Here is a 17,643-nt window from a genome sequence, read left to right on the forward strand (position 1 = left end):
GCCTGCTGTTGCTATTGCTGCTGCCTTTGGCCTTGGGGATGGATTCCTGTGCCAGTGCCAGGAAAACTTGTTAGTCATTCTCCTCTGAGTTAGGGTTTGCACTGCTGGTGTTCGAGTGTCAAACTGTAATCGTCTGTGATATATTTAGAATTTGAACTCACATTGCATTTGAACATTTGCTGCATGTCCACAAGAAAATAAATGGTTGTCCTTTAGTTGTGAAGCCATGCCTGGGCAGAATGCCACATAAAATTGTTCATAATAACACTGTTTATAGTAACACTGATTCTTTATCAAATTATAAATATTCACATTTCAGATTCCTCTTCAATCAGGAAATCTGAAAAGCGAATCATTATCATGGGGCCCAGGGCCTTTTAAAATCATTGTCCTTGAGTCTTAAAGCAAGAAGCAAAGAGCATTCTGTCCTGAGACAAAGGAGCTGTATTCAGCTGAAGGGAAACCAGCATAGGATACACTGAGTCCTGATGAATTTGATACTTTAAACGAAAAATGATAAAAAGAGTTTAGCAATTTGTAGATGAGAGATGCCAGCTGCTACTATGGCAGGATAGCTCCCTGCTTCGTGGGGGGCGGGGTCCCTCTGTACTCAGGAACAGGACAAGCCAGAGCCAAACTGGACTGAGCAGGTCAGAGTCATGTTTCTGTCCTAAGTGGACCAGACCAACAGGCTGGACTTTGGGGGTGGAGTTGGAATGTCAGCTGCTAGAGGTGGAAGGCGGCTGAATCTGGGGCTAGTTGAGGAGAGGGTGGAGTTTATTAGGTAAGGAGATTGTGAGTCAGGTCAGGAGAATTATCAGTGACCAAGGGAACTAGATGAAGGGGTTAAATTTTCCTGATGGTATCAGCTTGGTGGCCTGGAGAAATCTGTGTAAGTGTATCCAGCATTTTAAGATTATAAAGAGGGAAAGAGTTGGGATTGATGATACTGCAGGACGTATGCATAAGAGTAATCAGCCCAAATAAGGGAAAAGAGTGAGACTTTGCGGAAGGACTTCAGAGTGAGAGCATAGTGCTACTATGTAAGCAGACAGTATGATAGAGTGAGGAAGGACGCTAGGATTTCAGCCAATTTGGAGTTAGAAGTGAACTGTAATGGTAGTTTCTATATCAGAAGAGTGTTATGATTAGAAAAATGCTTAAGGGGGAAAAAAAATTGAGAGGCTAAATTGTGCTACGTGCTCAGATGCTCTGCTGCTGCTACTGCTAAGTCGCTTCAGTCGTGTCCAACTCTTTGCGACTTCATGGACTGTAGGCCACCAGGCTCCTCTGTCCATGGATTTCCCAGGCATGAATACTGGAGTGTGTTGCCATTTCCTCCTTCAGGGAAATTGTGCTATACTACTCTTCATACTTATGCTTGTTGTATCTCCATTTGTACTTAAAATTAAACAATGTTTAAACAGGTTTATTTTAGGCTTTCTCAGAGCCTGTAAAATGACATTATTAACCTCAGTATCTCATGGCATGCAGCTTGGGAAAGGCTGGTTTAACCGAATATTAAAAAGTGAGTGAGTGAAAGTCTCTTAGTTGTGTCTGACTCTTTGTGACCCCATGGACTGTAGCCTACCAGGCTCCTCTATCTATGGGATTCTCCAGGCAAGAAAAACACTGAAAGTAAGGAAAGTCTTCCAAAAGGTCTATAGTGAATGACTCTAGATGAATTAATTTCTCTTAATCTTTTGTAGCCTGGAGTCCTGCAGTCCATGGGGTTGAGAAAAGAGTCCTACACAACTTAGTGACTGAAAAACAACAATTCTTTTATTTTGCATATTTACTCTAATGCTTCCTGGTGGCTCAGATGGTAAAGAATCTGCCTGCAATACAGGAGACATGGGTTTGATCCCTACGTTTGGAAGAGCCCCTGGAGAAGGAAATGACAACCCACTCCAGTATTCTTGCCTGGAGAATTCCATGGATAGATGAGCCTGGTGGACTACAGTCCATGGGATTCCAAAGAGTTGGACACAACTGAGCGACTAACATTTTCACTCTAATGAGGCTTTACAAAGAACATGAGCTTAAAGAAAGCAGCGGTGTAGTTATAGGAGGTCACTTTGAAATCGGAGTTTTAAAAGTTATGTGACCTTGACCAAGCTCTTTAACCCCATCAGGTCTGTTTTCTCATCTTTAAAATTGGAAAATAACACCTACCTAATGGGTTTGCTATGAAGATTAAATAGATTATGATATCCAAATAACTTAGCACAGTGTGGCACATACTGTAGGAACTGGAGATGGAGTAATTACCATTATTCCTGAGTTAGAATTTTAGAGTTCAAGAAAGGAGCACTGGTTCTGTTGCCAAAATCTTGGCTCTCTGTGCACCAATGCCAAACAGAAATATGGAGACAGAGTTATGGAGGAGAAAGAGGGAGTGGCTTTATTACTTTGCCAGGCAAGGGGAAACACAGTAGGCTAGTGCCTTAAGAACTCTGCTCCCCGCCCCCCCGCCCCCCGCCTGCTGCCCCCGCCCCTAGCCTTCACTCCCTGGTAGGTTGGGGGAGAGGTTTTATGTATATAGTTAGATGGGGTATGCGATAAGGATCAAGGCAGTAACAGTTTTTCATCCTTTCTTATGCAGAGTTTCAAAAGGATGGGGTGGCTGAAAAGATGGGGGGTCTCAGGTGGTCTCATCCCCTTATCTTGGTGAGTCTCTCTGGTCCCTTTAGTTTTGCCTCATGTGGTTTTGCTTCTGCTTCTCCTTTAATCATTAAGTGTTTTGCCCTTTGGAACTCAGAGAAGGTCACGGAGGGTTGAGTCTTGCTGACAAGAAATGGGGGACAAAAAGGCCTTCATGTCCAGGAGTCCCTCTGGGCCCTGCTCAGCATCAATTTAATGAAGGGACCTGGTCTACTCACTGTGATACCAGGAAGTCAGAAACCACCATTATCTGAGCTTGCAGCTTACTTGTGAAACAGATAATTCCAGAAGCCACTACAGAATGTAGGACAGGACTCCACTGGACACCTGGTAGGGAAGACTATGAATTTCCAACTGAATTTTGTCTTATGGTGAGCAGGCTATGAACACTGTATATTTAAAATAAACAAACACTTAACTGCTTAGAACAAAATATATTTATTAAAAATTTTTAAAAAATATTTATTTATGGCTGCACTGAGTCTTCATTACTGTGTGTAGACTTTCTCTAGTTGTGGCAAGTGGGAGCTACTCTCTAGGTGCAGTGTGTGGGCTTCTCATTGTAGTGGCTTCTCTTGTGGAGCATGAGCTCTTGGGCCCACAGACTTAGTTGCCTGGTGGTATGTGGAATCTTCCTGGACCAGGGATCGAACCTATGTCCCTTGCAATGGCAGACAGATTCTTAACCACTGGACCACCAGGGAAGTCTATATTCAATTATTGTGTCAGAGAAAGGCATTTAACAGGTTCCTTCTAAAATACTCAAAATGCTCTGCTAAATGAAAAGAACTTGTGCTACACCTAAGGTATCTTTAACATTAAACATTCTGGCAACTTTACTGCTTTACAATTGATTCTTGGCAACTTGTCCCTTTATTCTTTGAAATTCTTAAGTAACTTTCTTTCTGACTTCATTTATTTAAATATCCCAGAATAGCCTCTTGAGCTGTAAGTTTGATGATCAGAGAAACTATTTTTAGCAGGTTGAGTACTTTGTGTGATGGATGTTAGCTATACTTTATTTTGAGAAGGACAAATTGTTAAAAGGATTGATAGTATTAATGGTATTTTAAACTAAAAGCTGTGCCAAGGCAAATGAGACAGGTAGATATGAAGTTTGAGACAGATCAGGGATGTGTTTCTGCCAGTTTAGCTAAAGGCTGTCCAGGCCTCCCACAAGATAAAAGACAGGGAGGCCACAACTCAGACATAGTGATCTTTTAGGTAGTTTAGGCACTTCACCCTAGGGTAGGCTTGTTAACCACAAACTAGGTTCTACTTTTGGTGGATGTTGAGCTAAAAATCACAACCAAGCCAAAGATGGGGAGAAAAAAGGATTTATTACATGCAGTTAGAACAGAGAACACTGGGGATATTTTCTAAAACAGTGTCTCCCTGAACAGCAAAATTGGGGAAGTTTTAAGCTAAGGAAGGGTACATGCATATCCATGAAAGGCCTTGTGTGGTGTATGCATATTCATGAAGGGGTTCTAGCTGAGAATTCTCAACACAGAATTGAGACACATTGTGAGTGAAGCCACAAGGGTCAGAAAAGAAACGTCATCATTCCATCCTCCACCTGGGTGGGGGCCTTAGTTCCCATAGAACTCAAAAGATGTGTATCAGATTATGTATATCCTTTGAGAAGGAACCAGGACTCTGTTTTTTATGGCTGAACTTTTGTTTCTTGACTAGTTTTCCTTTATTCCCACATTCCCTCATTTTCCTTATGATAATGATTGTTAATTACTGAGACCTGTTTGAACAGGGCAAGTTCAGTTCAGTCGCTCAGTTGTGTCCGACTCTTTGCGACCCCATGAACCACAGCACGCCAGGCCTCCCTGTCCATCACCAACTCCGGAGTCCACCTGAACCCAAGTCCATCGAGTCGATGATGCCATTCAACCATCTCATCCTCTGTCGTCCCCCTTTCCTCCTGCCCTCAATCTTTCCCAGCACCAGAGTTTTTTCCAATGAGTCAGCTCTTCGCATCAGATGGCCAAAGTACTGGAGTTTCAGCTTCAGCATCAGTCCTTCCAATGAACACCCAGGACTGATCTCCTTTGGGATGGACTGGTTGGATCTCCTTGCAGTCCAAGGGACTCTCAAGAGTCTTCTCCAACACCACAGTTCAAAAGCATCAATTCTTCAGCGCTCAGCTTTCTTCTCAGTCCAACTCTCACATCCATACATGACCACTGGAAAAACCATAGCCTTGACTAGACGGACCTTTGTTGACAAAGTAATGTCTCTGCTTTTTAATATGCTATCTAGGTTGGTCATAACTTTCCTTCCAAGAAGTAAGCGTCTTTTAATTTCATGGCTGCAATCACCATCTACAGTGATTTTGGAGCCCCCCAAAATAAAGTCTGACACCGTTTCCACTGTTTCCCCATTGATTTCCCATGAAGTGATGGGACCAGATGCCATGATCTTCGTTTTCTGAATGTTGAGCTTTAAGCCAACTTTTCCTCTTTCACTTTCATCAAGAGGCTTTTTAGTTCTTCTTCACTTTCTGTCATAAGGGTGGTGTCATCTGAATATCTGAGGTTATTGATATTTCTCCTGGCAATCTTGATTCCAGCTTGTGCTTCTTCCAGCTCAGCGTTTCTCATGATGTACTCTGCATATAAGTTAAATAAGCAGGGTGACAATATACAGCCTTGATGTACCCCTTTTCCTATTTGGAACCAGTCTGTTGTTCCATGTCCAGTTCTAACTGTTGCTTCCTGACCTGCATACAGGTTTCTCAAGAGGCAGATCAGGTGGTCTGGTATTCCCATCTCTTTCAGAATTTTCCAGTTTATTGTGATCCACATAGTCAAAAGCATTGTGCCCAGGCATAGGTCAAAAAAAAGTCTTCCGCCAAAAATGGCTTCTCTTAGATCAAGAAAGCCATGCCTGGTTCTCTTTCTCCATGAACTGCCCCCCTCCCCCACCCAGTCTGCTTACAGACTGGTTTATGTTTGTCCAGTGCTTAATAACCCAGAGTAGACAGATGGAGACAGGACTCTGTAATAAGTAAGGTCAATAATATCTTTGGTGTTATTTATATCCATCTAGGTGGGAAAAAAATAGGAGATAGAGGAAGGATAGTTAAGTGCAACAAAATATACATAAGAAAACTTACCATGTTAACCATTTAAAAGATTCATTTATTTTTATTTAATTATTTTTGGCTTCACTGGGTCTTCATTGCTATATGTGGGCTTTTCATTGTGGTGGCTTCTCTTACTGTAGAGCCTTGGCTCTAGGTTCAAGGGCTTCAGTAATTATGGCTTGCAGGCTCCAGAGTGTGGGCTCTGGAGTAGTTGGGATGCATGGGCTTAGTTGCTCCATGGCATACAAGGATTGAACACGGGCCCCCTGCACTGACAGGTGGATTTTCAACCACTGGATCATCAGGGAAGCCCCATTATAACCATTTTAAAGAGCACATATCAGTGGCATTATGTATGTTCACACTGTTGTGCAACTATCACTGCTATCCATTCAGAACTTTTTCATTATCCCAGACTGAAACTGTACCCATTAAACAATAACTCTCTAACCCCAACTACCAGCCAGCCCTTTGCATGCGCATGTGTGTGTGCATGTGTGCTCAGTCTCCTCCGACTCTTTGCAACCCCATGGACTATAGCCTGCCAGGGTCCTCCATCCATGGGATTTTCCAGGCAATAATACTGGAATGGATTGCCATTCCTTCCTTAAGGCATCTTCCTAACTCAGGAATCAAACCTGCATCTCCTGTACCAGTCAGCCCCTAGTGACCACTATCCCATTTTTTTTTAAAGTTTTTTTCCCCAGTATTCTATTTTCTATCTCTATGAATTTGCCTAGTCTAGGCGCCTCGTGTAAACGTAGTCAATATTTGTTTTTTGTATGTTTAGCTTCTTTGACTTAGCATGGTGTTTTTAAGGCTCATTCATGTTGCAGTGTGTTAGGATTTTGTTCCTTTTAGTCTGCGTAATATTGCATCATAGGTGAGTTTGTTGTTCCGTCACTTAATCGTGTCTTGACTCTTCGACTCCACGGACTGCAGCATGCCAGGCCTCCCTGTCCTTCATAGTCTCCTGGAGCTTATTCAAACTCATTGAATCGGTGATGCAATCCAACCATCTTGTTCGGTCATCCCCTTCACCTCCTGCCTTCAATCTTTCCCAGCATCAGGGTCTTTTCTAATAAGTTGGCTCTTCATATTGGTGGCCAAAGTATTGGAGCTTCAGCATCAGTCCTTCCAATGAATATTCAGGATTGATTTCCTTTAGGATTGACTGATCTGTCCTTGCTATACAAAGGACCCTCAAGAGTCTTCGCCAAGACCACAGTTGAAAAAAATCAATCCTTTGGCGCTCAGGCTTCTTTATGGTCAAATCTCACATCCATACATGACTACTGGAAAAACCATAGCTTTGACTATATGGATCTTTGCTGGCAAAGTAATGTCTCTGCTTTTTAATATGCTGTCTAGGTTTGTTATAGCTTTTCCTCCAAGGAGCAAGTTTCTAAGTCTTTTAATTTCATGGCTGCAGTCACAATCCACAGTGACTTTGGAGTCCAAGAAAATCAAGTTTCTTACTGTTTCTGTTGTTTCCCATCTGTTTGGCATGAAGTGATGGGACCAGATGCCATGGTCTTCATTTTTTAATGTTGAGTTCTAAGCCAGCTTTTTCACTCTCCTCTTTCACATTCGTCAAGAGGCTGTTTAGTTCCTCTTCATTTTCTGCCATAAGGGAGGTGTTATCTGCATATCTGACGTTATTGCTATTTCTACTGGCAATCTTGATTCCAGCTTGTGCTTCATCCAACCTGGCATTTCATATGATGTACTCTGCATATAAAATAAATAAGCAGGGTATATATCACGTGCTAAAAAAAATTCATGCATCAGGGGACATTTGGTTATTCCCAACTTTGGGTGTTGTGGTAACACTGTGAATAGGGGTGTATAGCATCTTTCCTTGCCCTCTTTTTGAAAGGTTCTTTCTTTCTGTCTCTACACCTCTTATTATAGCCTCAGGGCACACTCTGTATTTGTTTTTGAAGACAAAATCAGGAATGATTCAGCCAAAATGTGAGAACCATGTGGTGATTCTCTCCTGACTCAGTTGGTAATGAACTCACCTGCAATGTAGGAGACCCAGGTTCCATTCCTGAGTTGGGAAGACCCCCTGGAGAAGAAAATGGCAACCTACTCCAGTATTCTTCCTGGGAAATTCCATGGACAGAGAAGCCTGGTGGGCTACAGTCTATGGGGTCGTAAACAGTAGGCTACATCTTAAGGGCTAAACCACCACATGTAGTAGCTAACGAGTTTAAAGGCATACAACATGCGATTTAGGCATTGCTCTTAGAGACTGAGGGGCTTTCTTAGGTAGCAGGTATGAAATAAAATTCATATTTTATGGCAAAATAAGAAAAATTCAAACACAAAAAGCTTCCTCTGCCTCCCCCCTCCCAATTATGAGTGGCTCAAACTTGCTACCAGTCACTGGGACTCCATTTACTCTTTTAGCTACTCTTGTGACCAGTTGGATTTGAGTTTTAGGGGACTTCAGCTTATTCAGTGTCAGCGGCCCTTAAAAAAATCAGAGTAAATACTTAAAACAAGGTGCTGTGCTTAGTCACTCAGTCGTGTCCGACTTGTAACAAGACATCACATCAAATTAGTGGAGACATGGAGATTCAGACTCCTGATTTTCTGAGGTATCTTTCAGCAATTCATCAGAAATGCTCAATACTTAGAATTGCTTCCTGATTGCCAGCTGGCTTCCCTTCCACACCTGGAAGCCACTTTCAGAAGCTTCTCTCTTCAAGATGCCCAAGCAAGTAAGGGGCCCTGAAGATTTGCTACCTTCAAATTTCATCCTGCCACTTACCAGGAGCATGTCATCTATTTCTGTGTGTCAGGCATCGAGTTCAAGACTTGTGCTTAGAATAGGTTGGGGGCTGAAAGTCTTATGTGCCGTAGGCTCCTCAATCTGACCTAAGAGCAAGAGTGGTTCAGAAAAGGGTGTGACAAGGCTGACGAACAAAAAAAAAGGTGGAGTCCCGGCCTCCGGTGCGGAGGGCACTGTCTTTGACAGAGCTCGATCGAACACTCTGCTGAGGGTCGCGTTTCAAAGGAGGCCTTCTCTTTTGCCCAGTAACCTTCCCCAAGCAAAGCAGATGAGAAGTCCCTCTGGACTTTGAAAATCAGTTTGCGATCCCACTTCCCTACACAAGGTGGGGCGTAGGAGGTGTCACAACCGGAACTTCCTTTGAGATAAAGAAAAAAGACGGAAGTAGGCCAGAAGCACTTCCTCAGTATTTTGCCTCAAACCTGCTCTCCCTCCTACTTTCTACTGGAAGGGAGGTGCTCCACGGCTCTTTAACGCTAAACGGAGTGCTGCGGAGGGTTCTGTGCGCAGGCTCAGTGACTAGCTCCGCCTCCCAACTATCTTTCAGCTTTCCCGTCGCTCCTCTGGTTCTCGGGCCTGGGCTTGACGCACTCTTGTACGTAACTGGGGGGCGGAGCCTCAGGAAGAAAGGCTGCTGAGACTGGGTCTCGCGAGAACATTCCCTCGCAGTTCTCGCGCTGCAGCTTTACTCTCGTCGCAACGAGATCTTTCGAGATCTTCTCCGCCCCCGCTACCGGCGCCCACTCTGCGGCCGCTGAGCCGGAGCCGGCCTCAGCAGTGCCCTCAGCGCGGCCCTCTTTCCAAGACCCTAGGTGCTCGCGTGGATCTTCGCACGTCCCCCACTATCCCAGGTCCCCCTGTCCCACGCGGCCAGCTTTCTGCGCGCCAGCCCCGCCGGGGTCCGTGTCTTGTCTTGCCGGCCGGACCTGGGCTGGAGCCTGAGCTGTAGCCGGCGCCATGTCGGTGGTGGGCATAGACCTGGGGTTCCAGAGCTGCTACGTCGCTGTCGCCCGCGCCGGCGGCATCGAAACGATCGCTAATGAGTACAGCGACCGCTGCACGCCGTGAGTGTGGGCCAGGCTAGCCGCGTGCACTGGGGGTGGGGAGGTAGCGCTTGTCCGAGCTGTGACCCTCGCGGTTTGGGGAACGCGGACCGGGCAGTAACCTCCGTTCCGAGGCTCCGGTAGGTAGGGGAACCCTATTGGGTTTTAGGTCATTAGGGGCTGCGACCCTTCTTGTGGGTCTGCGCTAAGGACGACGCCTTTTTACAGTGACCGGCTGGCCGAACAAGGGCTGTGAGTGGTTCCTTGGACTAGTGGAGGCCATGGGTAGGAACTGGAGGGAAGGCAGGCCTGGGATGTGGGATGGACTGAGACCCTCTTTTAGAAGGCACATTGTAGGCGTGGGGTGTACTAACGTTTCTTCAGGCCAGCACAGAGTTCGGGGCTTTGCACACAGCAAGCGCTTAATAAAAGTTTAATTGAACCGCTTCTGGCATCTGCCGGCAGGCGGTAAGACCATGCAGCGGCCAGAGTCCCACGTGAGTGGGGGTGGGGTGGCGCCCGGAAGAGAGGGAGTCGGAGCGCCGGATATCTCAAGATTGGATTGGCACGGACAGATTCAGAAAAAGATACAATAAAATCGATGCCTTTTGGATACCTTTGCATTCACTTTGGTTTTTCACGTCGCTTCAGTATATTGAACTGTGTTGGGTCATTTTCTGCTATCCTGTGCGCATCCACCCCAACAGCGTTCCACTTTTACGGTAATATACATTCCAGCCAGGGTGTTGGCCCCAATTGTTAATGAATGACTCAGGGGCTCACTTTGACTTTTAAAAGAACCTATATAGTAAGTTATGGGACCAGTAAAGACACAGCACTAAAAAAAATCATGACTCACCCACGTTTTTCCTTGGATAGGGTAAGAAAGAATCTACTTGTATAGAGATACCTTTCAATCATTGTCTTCCTTTTGGACAAAATCTTTTCAGAAGTTTCGTATTATTTGTTTGGTTCTCATTGTGTCTCATTAAGGGCCTCTGTTCTAAGGCTCCTTTTTCACCCTGACTTTTGTTATGTTTCTTCAGCGATAGGTTTCTGGCCAACTCGATTGCTCCGTTTGCCAGACTGATCTTTGCTACCCAGGGGGCTGACAACATTTTCCTTAAACTTAGCAGATTTCTACCTCTTATTTTAGACTAACCCAGGTGCTTGCCCGAAAACCCATCCCAGATTCAAAATCTCAGTTTGATGTTCCTTTCTCAATTTTGTAGTTTTTAACAGCATTAATGAGATATAATTCACATACCATACAGTTAACTCTTTCAAAGTGTACAATTTGTTTTTAGTGTAGTTACAATTGTGCAATTATCAACACAATTTTAATATTTTCTTTACCCCACAAGAGAAACCCTGCACTCATTAACAGCCACAACCCAATCCCCCACCCTCCCATCTTCATAGTTTGTAATAGTGTGTCTAATTTGTATTTCCAGGCAAGTGTATTGTACACTGAAGTTTTTTAAGTATTTAAGCATTAATTTCCTATTTGTTACTGTCTTTCTGGATCCTGTTGTGCTTCATCTGTAGAGATAGTTTTCCTCAAGAAGTTAAAAGGACTAGAGCACTGAGTTAATCATGTAACTTTTTGGTCTTTTTCCCACCTAGAAGTGAGCATATTTTATTTAGCTCCAAAGGTAAGAATATAAAGTATTAGAATGAAGTGTTCCTGACGTTTCTTTTTAGCCTCTTAAAGATGAGCCCTCTTTCTCCTTTAAACAAATAGGAACTGTAACAGTATTACTGTGAATCTCATTATTTGGAACTGAAAGAGTTTCAGAAAAGGATAGACCATGTAATTGTGACAAAGAATGTTTAAAAATAGTTTTTCTTACATATTTTCCTTATATCTCTTGGAAACTTAGATGCCATACATTCAAGTAATTTTTGAACTATGATTAGCTTGGATTTCTGTCTTGGAGTCTTTGGTTAAGTAGAACATGGGGGCAGAAAGGTTGATTTTTATTTTATTTTTTTTAAAGTAGTGATTACCACAGCATGGATTTAAACCTCAAAGATACACAGGGACTGATGTAGATTTGCTTGAGTGTGAGAGTGGAATGAAATGGAGGGTTGGGTGTGATGAAAGTAACGCATTTCAGATGAGATCGGGAGCGTTCAGAGTGGTATGGCAGTAGACGTAACTCTTTTCAATATGTGGGTACGACAGGATTTGATTTCCATTTTTGAGGCGCTGGTTGAATTTTACCTGGAAGATATCCTGCTTTCTCAGCAAATAAGATCCTTCCATCATGGACACATGGCTAGTGGGCAAAACCAAATGTTAAATGTATAATGACTGTGGTAAGGACGCTGATGGGAAAGTATGGAAAACAGTGATGGGGGACCTAATTTAAGTGGATATGAGGTGGTGATGGAAAGCATTCTTAAAAAAGTGCCATTTAAGATGTAACCTGGAGGATGAATAGGGTTTTACCATGGAGATCTATGGTGGGAGTGAGCAAGAGTTGTTCAGGCAGAAGAAACAGCAAGTGAGGAAGACCTGAACTTGGCACACTTGACACTACTGAGGGGATTATGGCCATTTGAAGGAATGTTGAACTGAATCTAGAGAGAGGTTAGGCAGGGTGGAGCAAATCATAGATTTTTATCTAGGTGCTGTGGGAGGTGATTCAATTGATACTTTAAAAATGTGATTGGCTTTTTTTATGGAGAGAGGATTTATTTGAGAAGGGCGAGAGAAGCCTGATGCACCCGAGGATACTTAGGAGGCTACTGCAATATTTGGTCCATGTGGGAGTTGCTGTTGCTCTCCACTGGTATGGAACTGGGAGGAAAGTGTGGGCGGCTTAGAGATAAACTGTGGAGTTCTAAATTATGAGTGTTGACATTTTATGACCATAGGCTTTGGTATAAGATGGAAAACCTATTTTTATATTTAGTTGGATTATTACAATAGAGTACAACCTTAAAGCTTTGGAATTGAAATGTTAACGGACTGCCAGACTTTACAGGCGTTAGTTGGACTGCATTATGCAGAGTTTATAGGGTAGAGATGAATTACCTAAGAAAAGCATTCTGTGTATGAATAGTTTATATTATCATTTTCATGGACTTAGTTCCTAATAAAACAATATCTTAGGAATTTGAAGATATGAAATTGTCTATTAATAACTACCCTTGAGAGCGAAAGCTGAAAATAAGTATAGGTTCTGGTTAACTGGCAGATTAACTTCTGATACGTTATTTGTGCAAGAAAAGTGTTTCTCTCTAGAATAAATGTCTTTACATGTTGTAGATCTGTGTAGAGCTGCAAGATGACTTGGATCTTTTGGGTTCAATGAAAAGGAAAGTTGATTTGTTAACTAAAGCTTTAAACTACTTAGACTTCCCATATCTAATTGTGAAGGTTATCAAAGTAGTTTAAAAAAAGACTCACTTAAGAACTAAAATAAAAGCTTGTATACAGAATTGGTGGGCATAGTCGACAGAAACTTTGTCATCAGGTTCTAATTGGATTTCCGATATTATAACTTTTTTCCTGACTTAACAAAATAATTGTTTGCCACAACAACAACAAAATAAAGTACTAAGTAAAATTGTTTCTTATCTAATTATTTGCTATTCTATACATATGTATCGGAGAAGGCAATGGCACCCCACCCATTCCAGTACTCTTGCTTGGAAAATCCCATGGACGGAGGAGCCTGTTAGGCTGCAATCCATGGGGTTGCTAAGAGTCGGACACGATTGAGCGACTTCACTTTCACTTTTCACTTTCATGCATTGGAGAAGGAAATGGCAGCCCATTCCAGTGTTCTTGCCTGGAGAATCCCAGGGACGGGGGAGCCTGGTGGGCTGCTGTCTGTGGGGTCGCACAGAGTCGGAAACGACTGAAGTGACTTAGCATAGCATACATATATATATCATTTCATGACTTTTTCTAGGTTTATACAAATATAAGTATATGTATAAATATAAATATATTTATACAAATATACATATAAATATATATGTATATTTGTAAATATACAGATATACCTGTGTAAACAGGATCATACAATATTTTGTAACTATTTCAGTTATGTTTTAGACATCTTTCAGAATCAGTAAATACGAAGTCACCTCAAGTATAAGTCCATATTATGACTTGAACATGCTTTACTCAAATGTTGAGGTGGTTTCTAAATTTTTGCAATTAGAAATAATCTTCAACAAGTAGTCTTTTATATTTGTTTGCATGTTAATACTTTTATTTTTGTTGGATAGATTTCCAGATGTGGTTGGACAAAGGATATATATGCTTAGAATTTCAGTGCATATTGCCTGAATACTTTACAAAAATTTAAGAGGTTAATTCATACCAGGAACATAAGTGATTTCTCTGTTTCACTGGAGTTTGTGAGGATTATGAGTTAAAATTACATAAAGTATTTAGAATACTCCCTAAGTGTGTGTTAATACCGCTATTATTACCTTTTTGTATTTTTTATTATTTCTCTTTATTAATGGACTACACTGGGACAGTAAAAGGAAATCTACGGAACTTTGCCTTTAGCACTTATCAGATATGTAGCTTTTAATGTGCAAATCTTACTGACTCAGGAGTTTAGTTCTTTAGGAACTGCATATCTTGCAAGTATGAGTTGTTCTGTTTGATACTGTTTTGGGTACTTTCTAGCTCAGGGCTAAGACGGTGATCATGGGATACACTAATTAATGTAACCATTTTCATGCCAGTTTCGCCATTATCTCTTATTTAATAGTCTAAATACTATTGTAGGTTCTCTGTAAAACTCATTTTCTTATATTGTTTAAAACGTTGAATTAGAGCAACAGCTGTCTTCATATCCTGAGAACAGTTCTACACACACATATAAACATGAAGCTACCTTTTAAGGATCTGTGCTGGTTGCAGCTGTTCATAATATCCTATTAGAATGTGCGTAAATGTGTGGTCAGTGGTATCTCATACCCAGGAAGGAGAACAACATTGTTACCTAGTTTAAATGGATTATTTTTTCTAGGACTTAGAGATTAGAACAGAGATATCTTGAACTTGATTTAAATTAACTTTTTGATGTCAACCTGTAATTTGGGATGGAGGAAAAGTAATATCAGTCAAGTAGCAAGTGTCTTGAGTACTACTGTTTTTAGCAGCATTAAGTTGGCTTTGTGTGGAGTATAGAGAAAGTGGAAGATAAAGAGCCCTGCTGTGGAGGGCTCTTGCAATCAGTCTAGTTGGAAGTATGAAAGCAAAAGTAAAAAGAATAAGCATAGAGTACAGTTATGGGTGAAGTTATTAAGTACATACCTTAATTAAGTACAAGTTAAATGGAGAGAACATTAGTCGGGGATGGGGTGATATGGAAAGGCAGGAGTGGGACTTGAAAGTAGGATTAGAATACTGAAGACAGGATTGGGACAGTCTGAGTGAAAGTATCAGTTCAGTTCAGTTCAGTCGCTCAGTCGTGTCCGACTCTTTGTGACCCCATGAATCGCAGCACACCAGGCCTCCCTGTCCATCACCAACTCCTGGAGTTCACTCAGACTCACGTCCATCAAGTCAGTGATGCCATCCAGCCATCTCACCCTCTGTCGTCCCCTTCTCCTCCTGCCCCCAATCCCTCCCAGCATCAGAGTCTTTTCCAATGAGTCAACTCTTCGCATGAGGTGGCCAAAGTACTGGAGTTTCAGCCTCAGCATCAGTCCTTCCAAAGAAATCCCAGGGCTCATCTTCAGAATGGACTGGTTGGATCTCCTTGCAGTCAAAGGGACTCTCAAGAGTCTTCTCCAACACCACAGTTCAGAAGCATCAGTTCTTCGGCGCTCAGCCTTCTTCACAGTCCAACTCTCACATCCATACATGACCACAGGAAAAACCATAGCCTTGACTAGACGGACCTTTGTTGGCAGAGTAATGTCTCTGCTTTTGAATATACTATCTAGGTTGGTCATAACTTTCCTTCCAAGGAGTAAGTGTCTTTTAATTTCATGGCTGCAGTCACCATCTGCAGTGATTTTGGAGCCCCCAAAAATAAAGTCAGCCACTGTTTCCACTGTTGAAGTAGGAATAAATGTAGAGGGTTTGGTAAGCAATACAACAGTATGTTTATGGATAGGATTTGGAGTTTGATAGTCCTGATTTTGAATGCTGGACTCTAATATTAGTTATGTTTCTAGGCACATAATGCCTTTATTCAGTTCTTCATTTACAAAGTAGGGTCAGTAATAGTTCTTTTCTCACAGTGTTTGGGAGAAGCAAATGTATAATGCTTAGTGCACTGCCTGGCATACAAAGGTTCAAAAATGAAAGCTGTAAAACAAGAGAACTTGACCTGCTTGGGTGAAAGATAGGCTTTCTGCCATACATGGGGATTCCATATAGGCTGTGTGCAAATTTTGAATATCCTGGTGAGTGGTAAGTGGTACATGTTTACTTTAAATATCTGGTTCGCTATCAAAACTTGGACAGAATTATTCAGTCACTGAAGATTTTAGAGTGTGTTTGTTGAGAAACAAATTTACTGGGGGTATGTAGCTTCTGTTTTTAAAATAATTATTTATTAGGATTGCATAGGAATATTTACCTAAATGGTAGTGGTGGCCATTTATGGGGGGAGGGTTTTGGTTGTGGAGTTGCTGATAATACTTCTTTTCTTCTTTACACTTCGCTAATTTTCTGCAATGAGATTGTTCTAGTGGTGGCCCCAATATCTGACCTAATCTTTCTGGGCCCTTTTCACATATAAATATTTGTAAGTGTAAGCTTGTAGTTGAAAAACCTCTGCGGTTAGTGCTGTTTAACATACTGATCTCATTCACTTGTCCTATTGAGAAGGAAATGGTAGATTTTTTATTCCTTATGATTTAAAGATGACTGAGTGGGTTTTAGTAAATAGTTTGAGAAGGTGAAGTAGAACATTCAGGGCAAACTATTTGGTATGTTTTAGTTTTGTTTTGGCCATCTGCTCAGCTTGTGGAATCTCAGTTCCTTGACCAGTGATTAAACCCAGGCCACTGCAGTGAAAGCCCTGAATCCTAACCACTAAGCCTTAGTTGGTGTATTTTTTGTATAAAACTTGCAACTGTTGGAGGATTAATAATAGCTAATATTATTTATGGTGTGCCAGTCTCTAATAATAAAGCCCTTTAAAAGTGGATCTTTGATAGCTCAGTTGGTACAGAATCGGCCTGCAATGCAGGATCTGATTCGATTTGGATCGATTCCTGGGTCAGGAAGATCCGCTAGAGAAGGGAAAGGCTACACACTCCAGTATTCTGGCCTGGAGAATTCCAATGGACTATACAGTCCATGGGGTCTCAGAGAGTTGGACACGACTGAGCGACTTTCACTTTCAAAAGTGGATCAACAAATTTAGTCCTTAGAGCAACCATATGTAATCTTCCCTATTTTAGAGATGAGCAAATTGAATTTCAGAGACGTTAAATACCACAGGTCACACAGCTTGAAAGATAGAGAAGGGATTCAGACAGACTCACATTGTCTAATTCTAGAGCCTGAGCCCTTTTTTTTCCCTTCAAACTGTACATATGTTGTACTCAGTCAAGTTGATAGAGTGGAAAAGCCAAGGATTTCTTTCTGTACTGTAATAGTTGGCTTGTTAAAGAACTTTTTTAGAATGTAAAAATTATATAATAATAATGATTTTCTACAATGTGATAAGAGTGTGAACTCTGCCAGTACTTTACAAGAGCTGTGCTTTGTTTGAGGTGTGATTGCTGTATTATGTGGTAAAGATTGATGTTCCATTAATAAGATTTGATGGCTTTGTAGCAGAAGTGGGGAACTGTTTGTAGCATGGGCATGGATAGACAAATAAGAGGATGAATAATTTGAACTGAGACAAACTTGTATTCGGCTTTTCAAAATCTGTGAAACACTTGCAAGCTACTACTGTTAAGGCATATGTCGTTTTTAAGAGTAGGTGAAAATGTTAACTGACTTCAAAGAGAACATTACTCAGAGCAGCTCTGCACAGTGGAACATTGTGTGGTGGTGGAAGTGTTCTACATTTGCATTGCCCAAAGTCCAG

General features: G+C 41.9%; 1 protein-coding gene and 1 long non-coding RNA gene across 2 annotated transcripts in view; one reads left to right on the forward strand and one right to left on the reverse strand.

Annotated features, from left to right (window-relative positions):
• Window positions 1-3,985: 3,985 nt before the first annotated feature.
• LOC139184157 (uncharacterized) lies at window positions 3,986-9,132 on the reverse strand. The gene is made up of 2 exons (XR_011567673.1): window positions 8,544-9,132; window positions 3,986-7,495 (listed from the first exon to the last, which is right to left on the reverse strand). It is a non-coding gene; the product is annotated as an uncharacterized lncRNA (long non-coding RNA).
• A 174-nt stretch (window positions 9,133-9,306) lies between these two features.
• The window catches only part of HSPA4 (heat shock protein family A (Hsp70) member 4), a 53,807-nt gene continuing 45,470 nt past the window's right edge, over window positions 9,307-17,643 (forward strand). The window contains exon 1 of the mRNA XM_019964911.2: window positions 9,307-9,628. Coding sequence (XP_019820470.1) covers window positions 9,522-9,628 — 107 coding nt within the window. The 5' untranslated portion in view covers window positions 9,307-9,521. The remainder of the gene's footprint in view (window positions 9,629-17,643) is intronic.

Source organism: Bos indicus, chromosome 7 (genome assembly GCF_029378745.1).
Source record: "Bos indicus isolate NIAB-ARS_2022 breed Sahiwal x Tharparkar chromosome 7, NIAB-ARS_B.indTharparkar_mat_pri_1.0, whole genome shotgun sequence".
Taxonomy (NCBI): domain Eukaryota; kingdom Metazoa; phylum Chordata; class Mammalia; order Artiodactyla; family Bovidae; genus Bos; species Bos indicus.